At 37.7% G+C, this 11,597-nt stretch overlaps 1 protein-coding gene across 2 annotated transcripts; it reads right to left on the bottom strand.

Moving 5' to 3' along the window:
- Window positions 1–2,674: 2,674 nt before the first annotated feature.
- On the bottom strand, window positions 2,675–11,370 carry LYVE1 (lymphatic vessel endothelial hyaluronan receptor 1). Of its 2 annotated transcripts, none has more exons than XM_009477545.2 (6): window positions 11,091–11,370; window positions 8,262–8,421; window positions 8,021–8,160; window positions 5,371–5,670; window positions 4,514–4,592; window positions 2,675–3,762 (listed from the first exon to the last, which is right to left on the bottom strand). In XM_009477545.2, the coding sequence occupies exons 1-6, from the start codon at window positions 11,170–11,172 to the stop codon at window positions 3,576–3,578; spliced, it is 948 nt and encodes a 315-aa protein (XP_009475820.1). In that variant the 5' UTR covers window positions 11,173–11,370; the 3' UTR covers window positions 2,675–3,575. The 2 variants fall into 2 exon arrangements, with proteins under 2 accessions (XP_009475820.1, XP_075568473.1); XM_075712358.1 differs by having other exon boundaries at window positions 5,371–5,469.
- Between the last annotated feature and the right edge of the window lie 227 nt (window positions 11,371–11,597).

The following is an 11,597-nucleotide window of genomic DNA, read 5'->3' as shown; positions in this document are numbered from 1 at the left end:
CCGTTGCCAGGAGACGGCGGACGCCGGGCCCGCCCCGCCGGGGCCCCGGCAGCACGGCCGGGCCGGGGAGCCAGCGGGGCAGAGGCGGCACTGCCGGGGCCGCCGCCGGCCTCCTCGGCGCCCGCGACGCTGCCCGGCCCGGCGCCGCCCCCCGCCGGTAGCGATCCGGGCTGAAAGAGCGTTGCGCACGGGGGAGTCGACGATCGCGTTAGGGTTGAGCAGGCCCCGCCTGAACATCCTTTCTGTGCCGCGGTAGAAGCGGTGCATTGAGTTGTTTTCTTTGAAGAAAAATCCTGTAATAGCTTGAATGACCGAAATGGGGTAACTTTGCCGCAGACAGGCCTTGCTGCACCCGCAGCAGGTGCCCACTCGGTGCTGCGCAGCCCCGGGTTCCCAGCCTCTGAAGGGACGTAAGACTACTCTCTCTTTTCTATTAGCTCTAATAAATAGCAGTTTAAATGATACTTAATGCAGTCTGAGTGCCTGCCTTGGTGAGATCATCACAGGCTGGCAACTGCTCGTGCAAAACAGCCCCCACGCTGCCAGAACAGCCAGGGGCGTGGGGGAAGATTGCACCCCGGTCTGCACGGAGGATGCGGGAACTGGGTGTGTGTGGTAAAGGTCAATGCTCGCTGACATTTTTGCAAAAAAACCCCAAACACCCATAAATGATAACAAGACATTTAGGAACAGAAATCCTAGAACATCCTCTGGGTCATCTGCATTCTGATGCTTCGAGGTTTAACTCTAGAGGGTTTTTGGGGGGTTGGGTTTTTTTTAATTTAAAGAGGAGAAAAGGAGTAGTACTTCCCCTTCCTGCCCACTTCTGTTCACACATAGACACACACGTACTTCCCACGATAAAGGCACCCCTGTATTCCAGACAGGGATTGGGCTGGACTGGGAACCTCGCTGTATTTCCTGCAGGCCAACCACCCCTTTCGCCTAAGGTCAGCAAACATCTGTAGCCTCAGTGTGGGAATCCGAGTAGTGTTACTGTCAAATGACTAATACACACTGTGATCTCCTGCTAGGTGGAATGAATTATTTGTCCAAGACACTTGAGCATAATGCAATTTCTGAGACATCAAGGAACTTCATAGCTGTTGAGAATGTCTTGTTAAAAAAAAGCACAACACTTGAGAAAAGCCAGAAACATAATGAAGAATTTCCCTTAAGTTTCTGCTACTACCAGTTAAGGGTTTGGCTTCTTGACACTTTCTGTCTAGAACTTAAATAAATGTTTCCTGTTTGCTTTGTAGTGGTACATCCCTTGCAATTCTATAAAACTATGAGCAAGAACATTTTGTACTCTCTAATTTGAATGTGGCTGAGTAGTATTGATTATATACAGACAATATCAAATAGAGTACTTGATTAGTACTTATAGCTAGCTTTTATTACATACAGAATAGTGTAACAGGTTCCTTTTAGCCTTTGTAGTGTTGGCATAAATTGTGTAATGGAAAGGAGGAGCAGATCAAACTGCATTGGCCAGGTGTCAGTGTGAAGGTCAGGATGAAAGCTACCTGAGTTTTTAAGGTACATGATAAAACAAGACATTTATAGGTTAAGGCAATATCTTATTATATCCACTAGTATAGGTTTTTTAGAAGGTAAACTCTTCTGGGGAAAAAAAAGCCCTTATTTAGATCTAAACCAGGAGCAACAAACGTCCAGCCTGAGTGGAACTAGAGAACAATTTTCCAAATTTCTTTAGATATGAATGAGACAATCTGAGAGAAAAGGAAGTTGATACCTGTGGAATAGAGGTGATGTTAGTAGGAGAGTAAGAGAAGTGACAGATAATTATCTCTTGGTGGTACGGATAAGAAGAGAGAAACAGGTGATTTCTAATCTCTAAAACATGGAAAAGAGAGGCAGAAGGGAAATTGTAATAACGTCACAAAAAAGTCCAAGATTACCTGGTATCCACTAGCGTAGCCTGCGTTCTTGAGCCCAATTGCTATTCTGACACCATCATGACAAGTATTGGCTGTGGCCTTTCCTGATGCCCTTATTTCTGCTGTCTACTCTCACTGCTCACACGGCACAGAGTGCTTTCAGTCAGGTGGCAAGGAAAGATACATGGCATTACTGCAGTATTTTGCAAGGAGAGGAATTACTTAACTGAGTGGCAAGGCTGTATCTAGTGCTTTCCTCTGTTGCGCATTTTTCTGCCAAAATTCTGTTGATGGACATCTGAAATTAGCGGTGTTTAAAGTTGTACTGAATCACAGTCTTTCTGCAGTAGTATAGATTTAATGGCAGTGGTGGACTGCATAGCAACACAGTCCAGACTCTTGGAGCCATGAAATATTTCTGAGCTATCAAAAAAGAAAAAAAAAAGAAAACAAACAACAACACGGGGAATGTCTAAGTATGCTATTAGCAATACACTATAACTCACTATCTAGTGGATTATATAACCACTGGGCAATTTTGAAATTTCTGTGCATCAAAAATATGAAAGTTCATAACCCACTATCCTACATTGTAGAAAACACAATATAGGTGAGCAGTTCTATTGCTATTTTATTTAAGACTATGTTTTTAAAGCTGCTTGATCTAAGAAGAGACTTCCTTTGCTAAAATAACCTCCCTCATATATAAAAATAAGTTATCCAAACCATTTATTCAAGCAAATATTTGATAAATTGCTAGTGTTCTTTTATAACAACTAATTACTTCTGTGACATTAAAGTTATATGAGCTCTTTTTACTGAGACAGTTTTCATGAGAATAAATTGTCTAGACAAACGTATCTACCATACTTTATTTTTTTATGAAGTACTGTAAACGTCCCATACCACTTGAGATCTTCATTATGAAAGCCACACTTAAATATACACAAAAGATCTTAAATATAACTGTTGAGATACAGTTCAAGGTTTTTTTTTCCCCTGTCAAATATCTGATGCAGCAGAATGATACAGGTTTTAATAAATAAAACAGTAAATTACGATATGATGAAGATATCTAAGAAAGTTATTAATTGCTGTATACATATAAACATCAGCATCTTTGTACCCTTCCTTGGGTATTTGAATGACAGTGGGTTGATCCTTTGATTTTTTTACTCTCTTGTAAACAGACATTTCTTCTGTTTGTAAACAGCCTTTTTTAAAACAGTATGCAACTACTTAATGGAAATAAGCTAATCTACATGAGGAAGAGCTACAGGATCATAATTTTATTTCAGACATTAAGTTAGCAGATATCCTCCAGCCAGATAAAAAACCCTTTTCATTATATATTGATCTGAATTCAGTGCAAATAGTTAACACACTGCATGTTGTTAATAGCATATTCCTAATTACTTCTTTATTAAAGATGAAAAATGAGCTGCAATATGGAATTTTTATTTATTTCAAGTAAATGAGATACCATGTTCTTCTGCAAGAACATTTATAGTTGAAGCTGTGAAGATGTAATTATTAAAAAAACAAGTTTTCATGTGTTAAGATAGAGAAAATATTAATTCATGAGTATTTACAATCACCCACGTTTAAAAGCATTGCTAAGTTCTGTGTGCTTTGTTTTATATTTCTATCAAGAAGTGTACATTCTTCCCCTTAAACTTCTGCTTCTAGACATTTTACTGTGGCCTCAGGCTTGGTTTTAGACTCTTCTACCTTTTTTCCATTATTCTTTGTTTTCTTCTTAGGTGTTTCGTCATTTGACTTAGCTTCTTTGAGAGCAGTAGTTTCAACCATGTCTTTTTGCTGATTCTTGTTTGAAAATGGGAAGGTTTTCTTGTACCTTGAAATAGAAAAAAGGATAGTAAAGCAGTAACACTGACATAGTTTGGTAGTATCACTCAAGAAATAAAGTGAAAAATATCTAGAATTAACTTTCTTTGCCATACTCAAGGAAAAGTCTCACAGAGAATAATGGTATGCTAGATCATTGTGCTTTTTCAAGCAGTGTGCTTTTTAAAGAAATTTTTTTTTTTTAAAAACAGACAATGTATATTCAGGATTCATGGTCCATAATGATAAAGCTATCTGGGCTAGGATGTAAGACATGCACACAACTTCTTGATATGACTTAATGATGCACTGTGTTGAAGACCTTTATGCATGACAAATGAGCTCAACAATTATTTTTTTCTGAACACAATCATAGTCCAAAAATAAAAACTTTTACCTCGAGTCTGATGTAGAAAGAAACAAGACTAAGACTGCATGAACAGGCTTATACACAAACAGATGCACACTTCAGTGCTGCTATTTGGACACTCTTGGAAACGTTTCACACTAGGCATAATTGCCCAATCAAAAAAGGGCAATATTTGTCTTTGGCTCCTTTTCCAAAGCAGGGAATGGCAATAGCAACAACAAACTTTATCTGCATAACAACAGGGTTTAAGATTTTATTCTTTGTGCTACACTGTTATGTCATTATCATTACTTCTCTGCTCTTTAACTATATATTTAAAATATTTACTGGTGGTAGTCTAGGAGTTAACTCAGTCCAGGAGGAAAAAAAAAAAACAAACCAACTAACTTACTTTTTGATATAGCAGACTGCTAGAACAACTGAAATAATGAAGAAGATGACTGCCAGTACAAGAAGTGCAGTGGGGATACCTAGAGATAAAAGCGAGGTAAGCATACATACTTAATTCTGACTTTCTAAAGGCTCATGAGCGTAAATCCAGATTCTTCTAAAAACAGCCTAGTATAAGAGGTACATACACATCAACTCAAGAATAGAGGTATTAGGAATCTCAAAAGGTTAGTTACTCCTGCTCATTTTTTCAAGAGAGAGTAAAACTGGTATTTAGGCAATCCCTGACAGATGTTTGTCTAATCTGCTCATTGGAGGGTTTTCACAGCCTGCCTAGAGAACACAATTTTGCGATTAACTATCCTTACAGTTAGATTGCTTTTCCTTGTATTTAGTCTATTTCTCAGTTGCTGTATATTAGGATTACTTATTCACACCTCATATCTCGAGAACACCTCCATGTTTGGAGAACAACAATTGTCCTTAAAACTGTCTTGGCTTTTTTGTTTTTATGAGCCTGCTGGGTTTTCCATTCCTCTGAGCACATGGTGTTTGCTAAGACTTTCTCAGAAATTTATTTACCCCAAATCACATTAACCAGAATGAATTTCCACCATTTCATATTAAAATATTATCGAAGAGTATAAAATAAGATCTTACTTCTACTTAAAAATTATTTTAAAATCCTCTGCCTTATAAGCTTTGCTTTTACAAAACCAGAACACTCCTATTCTGCCTCCAGGTTCAGCTATATCAAAATGGATGCTGGAGTAGCAAACAAAAATAGCAGTAAACTTTTTTACTACTAACATCTATGTAACTAGCTCTTCAGATTAAATAGCTACCAATAGCCTTTACCTCCAAAGACAATGGCATCATTGTTAAAGGCAGCATAGGAAGTGTAGTTAGGAGAGTCAGTTGGTGGGTCTTCCTCTGGCATTTTTGTAGTAGTTGCTTCTGTTGGTAATATAGTTTCAGTTATACATATTAGGCGAAATTTTATATTTTTCAGCGATTGTTCTGACTCGGCCACATTGGGCACTGCTGTGATGTTCTCAGTCAAATCAGAGCCTGAATATGCAGTTAAGTTTGTTGGTGCACTTGATGAAGGTAATATGGTTGTAGTTGGATCTGGTTTACATGAATTAATCTGAACATCTGCAACAGGGAAAGGAAATACGTAAGAATTGTGTTGTATGTTAGTTTTGTACTTACTGTACAAACATGTTTATTGAAATTGTTCCTCAGTCATTCCCGTCTGGCAAATTATTATTCGTTTATTCACAAAAGCCTTACCCAAGTCAGGCATGCCTATTTCAAACATGTGGCTACAACCCAGATTATGCACCTTTTATTATTACTCACATAGTTAAACACTTTTTTGAGCAGGTGTGGTGCTCATTTTATAATTGCATACCAATGACAAGATTCTCCCTGAAAAGTACTTAGAATAATAATGCATACAAAAACAATAATATGACCTCCTGCAGAGCAGGAGACTTGCCTGCAGATCCAAGATTAAAAAAATTTCTATTATATTATGTATATGTTCAAAACATATGCATGCACTGTTGATACTTGGAACACTACTTTGATTTCCTGGAAACAAAAGTAGCCCATAAAACTTTCAGGTAAAACAGGCACCAGTGTGAGAGAAAAAGGTGACACAATTCTAACCAGGGCTAGAAAGAAGCAAACTTCAGGCACACTCAGAAATTAAGCCGTTTAAATTATGTGAATGTTGTCTATATAAAAACGTGGGTGCAAGTGGACTTCTGTATGTAAATGGAAAAGCTGAGTTCTGAATCAGGCTCATGTGAAAATTCTTCCTTTCTAGTGAAGTTCTGTATTCTGTAAAGCTATAAAAATTTCACTAAAGTAACAAGCAAATTACAACATAAATAACAGGGAAATGGCATATGTGCTGTTCTCCAAATGAATCCCCATAGGAAGTCTGATGACGCAGTTAGATTCACAGAATAAAAAGCTGAATGGCAGGAGCTTTTTACTTTTTCCACCACAGTTTTCAAGTGATTTTGGCATTTCTTTGGCACAAAGAAAATTGACAGAATGAGCTTCTGCCAAATATTTTGGGTAAGAAATACCTAGAACAAGCAATCGTTTGGCAATTAAGATAAATGCAGAATCATCCCAATGTTAAATATACATTACTTCAAGTTATTTTCTAACCATTCAGCAAGCTTAACTTTCTTCACATACTGTAACAGTATATTTTTTTTAATTAAAGCTAAACAAAGCAAGTAATTTGGAATGACTTGCTACCTCCTTAGCATTACTCAACGTATCCAGCACTTCTGATGCAGAATGACACATATTTCATGCACTGAAACACTATGTTGCATAGGAACAGAAGAAATAACAGTACCAATAGGAGCAACCTCTCTTAGAGCATGTTACCTGAGTACTAATTCACCTATGCATTCATCAATAAAAGCTATGGACTGTAGAGAAAAACTAAGTTAGTGCAATAAGCTCCAATGTTCACAGTCACCAGGCATGGTCTTAGGTCTTTATATCTTTGCATGGGCATATCCTGCATATCCATCTTTCTCCTGCTCTTTCCAACCCTTGTTCACACATCTTTCCTGAAAAAATTCAGGATTTTGTACACAGTATCTTGCTCTTGTTATCTAAAACTCATTGGCAGGGTCTAGGGACTGATTAGAAATAATTTATTGATCCTGTATATGGTCTAATTATTGGGATAGTTGTTACATAATAACCATAGATATGGGACACTAGCAGGAACACAATGCCTCTAGTTTAATACTTAAATACTTATTTTTGGTTAATACCACAGAAGTCATTAAGAAACAGTACAGATCTTTTGTGCTGAGAAGGTCTAACATATCAAGGCCAAATTTCACTGTTGTATCTTCAATCTGGGAATAGACAGTCAAAAATGAGAGGAAGGACAGGTCTTTTCACACATGGGATGATGATGCACATTAAAGAAAACTTTTGATTTTACTGATACTAGATTGGGAATCTAGTTAATTTTATGGTGTCTCAGCTGTTCTAGCTTATATTTTAATTTAGTTTAATGGATACATTTCCTTTTATCAAAAAACATTCAACTTTTCCTGAAGTACCCCACTCTTGGTCTTTTTGCAAGAAAACACACACCACAACCAGACACCCTGGTTAAAGATTCGGTTCACTATCTTTCAAATTAACGTGCCTAAATAATCAAAACATATTAAGAACATTGTGTCAACATTACAGAATGGTAAAAGCAACTCTTCTTCAAGAGCTTTCATGGCTGCACCAAATTATTAATTCAGATTAACTGAATTGACCTTTTTTCTTGGAAGCTGTTTTCCCCTACAGAGCTAAGTAGAGATGGACAACGTTTAAGACTGCAGGTGAAAGGGCCAACAAATTATAAGAACTCACTTGTTATGAATTTTTCATGCAGATATTAAAAAAAAAAAAAAAAGAAAAACCAAACCAAAACACAAAAAATGTAGCTGTCATGCTTACATACCTGAGGAATTGAAGCAGTAAACCTTAAATGTTTTAAAGGGTTCAGCATACCATGGCACTAGTCCAATGTTGCCCTGACCACATTTCTTGTTGGATGTTATCCGAGGAATGACAGCCAATCCATCTTTCACCCATCCATAGCTACAATAAAAAGCATCAGTCCTTTTAATATTAATCACCAGCCTCAGATGTATGTAAAGGCATTCACTAAAGGTAATGAGACCCTAGCTGATGTCATATACCTGCATGTTTCAAAGCCATGTTTCAAAGCCTTTTCAACTTGGTCTTTACTTGCCAGTTGTAGATTCAGTTGATTGCATGCATTACTTGCTTCTGAGAAATTAGCTTTCTTCTCATGATAAATTCCAACACCTGTGATCCTGCAAGGTGAAAGAATGGAACCTGTAATTTAGACATAAATATTCAAGGTTAGTATTTGAATACTAACATTTATTCCTCATGAAGAATTTAAGTTTCTTACTGAAGAACTTATTCATGCAAAATAGGAAGAGTAATCAGACAGGGTTTTTTTTTCCTTTTTTTAATTAAAATGATAAAACTAACAGTGGCACTAAGGTGCTGATTCTGTCAGTACACCACTCTTACCAATATAAGTTGTATCAAAGGTATTATACATAATTTTCCATGGAATTAATATACCAATAAGAAAATATTCCTATAAAGATTTTATCATTCCTTATGTTCCTTATTCTTCCTAGACTTATCTTTTTTTTTTTTCCTAGCTTGGCATGATGCTTCCACCTGCCAGCCACTGTCAGGTGTTCAATCTACTGAGTGCTTGGCAGGCAGCAGGAAAAGAAGGGATAGGCCGGCTCAATTTATGGCAGTTTTCCCCATTCCTCCTCCATAGGTAGTTCATCCAGCTTTTTTAGATAGCCACGGCTGGCACACTATTCATGACACCTGCACCAGGAAAAGCATAGCTGAGGTCTGATTGCACCTGCTCTACTTTCTTAGCCTGTGTTAAGGACATAGGACAGAATTCAGGATTTGACACAGACAAGGAGAAAGGATATTACTCTTTTGCCTCCATATGTCACTCGAAACATATACTGGAAAAAAAGATTTTTTCTTTTTGAGTTACATACAGTAATTGCTGTATTAAATGAAACATTTCAACATTTCATTGCAAACTTTTCAGATAACCAACAGCCACAGGTGTTACTTCCTCGCTCAATATGCTTGTCAGACTGTGTGCTCACCAGGTACGTACATTAATGAATACTTCATAAAACCTATGCATCAGAATACAGGCACCCACAAGCTCCCAAGGCAGGACGAAGTGACTCCTACAGATCCACCACATGACTTCTTAGCAACAGAGGTTAAATTGAATTTTATGAATGAAAAGATAGAAGTAGCAGCCAAGACACTCCCATGATGAGAAGGGGATAAAAAGATGACTAAGCTTCTGTGGAGTGCTAAAAGAAAGGCAGGCATTTCATCCCTGCTCCCACTGGGTGTGATGGGGTTGGAAATGGCTTCTGGTAAAAGATGCCTCTCTGCTGTCCTTACCTTTAGTTTAATTGGACTTAAATGTTTGGTAGAGCAATCATTGAATTACGTGGATTTATCTCAACAGCAATGGAAGCTGTGGCCCCCATTAACACTTGCTGGTATGGTGTAGACCCAGTCACATGGCAGGTGAGCCACTGAACACTTGAGCAGTCCCCATAGCCAAATTGTGGCTGCATCCAGCCCTGACTTGAACATAAGACAAGTCCAAACATTGCATAAGGATGCAGAGAAACCCTTTTGCTCAGTGAAGATGTGTGTGTAGGTATCGAGGATCTCAAGTCTATCCAAGTAGTCCCAGTGTGAAGATGATTCACAATGTCAAATTTCTTCTTTTCAGCCAGCCTGTCTTCATGAATGTCCTCTTCTATGTCTTCATTTTGGCAAAAGTACTTTTGTGTCAGAAAGGTCAAACACTGGAACAGGCTTCCTAGAGAGGTGGTCGATGCCCCAAGCCCATCAGTGTTTAAGAGGTATTTGGACAATGCCCTTAAGAACATGCTTTAACTTGATCAGCCCTGAATTGGTCAGGCAGTTGGACCAGATGATTGTTGTAGGTCCCTTCCAACTGAAGTAGTCCATTCTATTCTATTCTATTCTATTCTATTCTATTCTATTCTATTCTATTCTATTCTATTCTATTCTATTCTATGTACTCCAGTGTTAAGTTTACTTTATTCCCTCTTGCTAACAGGCAACTCTTCTGGTCCTCTTGAGAATCGTTTCTGGTTTCCTGAATAACTCCCTCTTGCAGCTGCTGAGGCACATCCCACCCCTCTTTCTTAGTTTTGAAGACCCCATTCCTCCTTTAGGGTTTATGCCTAATTCCTTTCTCTCCTTACTACTTTTTATGCTCAGACTTCACTCTTACTCTTATTGCTTATTTAGTCAATTATTTTCCTATCTTTAGATTTGAGCTAATACAATTTTTAAAAAATGTAATGTTGAGTATCAAAGTTTCTCAATGACCAACTTTACAAATTTCAAATAAAGCTGAGCAGCTGACTGAATGGAATTTCCTGAAACCTTAGAAAGTTGCCTAGATACTTGTAAACTGTTACCGTCTTTAGTCATTCAATTACAGGACAAATATTTTTACATGAGAATTGCATGATAGATACATAGCATAATATAAAAATTCAGTACCAGAAAATGAAGTCTTAAGTGATAAGAAAAGTGACTGTAGGACATGGTCCACAGCTGTAGCTTAGAATTCGCTAAACCTTTTAAAACAAAACAGTGAAGTAAAAGAAATGTTTTGGAAAAGTTATCAGCTTCAATCTACATTCCAGATAGTTTTACAGTGTGAGGAAGAAATCCAGAAAGAGAACAGTAGCCTCTTCAAGTCTTTTCAGTTCCCTTATATGCTAGAGTAGTTTTCATTGCACTGTATTCTCAAAACTCTGTGGTTTCCTATGCCAGAAACACATTTACACATGCTCCCTTCCCCACATTTTTGCTTGCAAATCTAGCTACTTTTTTTCAAGTACTTTATTGTTCAACTAGGATGCTTTAAAAAGCAAAACTTTACGTACCTGTTGTAAAGTAAGTTTGAGCCGTGAATGTCATAACCCAGATGAAAAACACTGCTGAGGTAACTCCAAAATAAGTTGCCATTGTCACCAACTTAGAAAATTAAGAAATGCACGGTGATTTGTCTCCTGTGCTAAGAAAAGTTAAGGTATTGGGTACTGTCAGACCACCTTTGAGATGACTTCTTGAAAGCAACTTCAGCTGTCACTGCACTGCTTCATAGAAAGAATGCCAGAGCAAATGTGTTGACTGTCCCACTCAAAGGTGAGGTCACTGACTGGAAATCCCTAATCACCCTTAACACCTTCTTTCATGTAGGGCTTGCTGGAAAATTTAACTACTGCTGACTCAGAACACAGCTGAGGAAGGGAGATAAGACTGTTAGACTGCTAAGGCAGTAAACACTTTGAAAGGAGATTTTCTTTTGTTTTTTTTTCCTGTTTTACTGATTAACAACTCATTACTCATGTTGTCTATTCATCTGGTAAATAAAATGAATTCTCTATTGT

Source organism: Pelecanus crispus, chromosome 6, assembly GCF_030463565.1.
Source record: "Pelecanus crispus isolate bPelCri1 chromosome 6, bPelCri1.pri, whole genome shotgun sequence".
NCBI lineage: Eukaryota > Metazoa > Chordata > Aves > Pelecaniformes > Pelecanidae > Pelecanus > Pelecanus crispus.
Note: the sequence above shows the minus strand (reverse complement) of the source record. Positions and strands in the feature narration are given on the sequence as shown.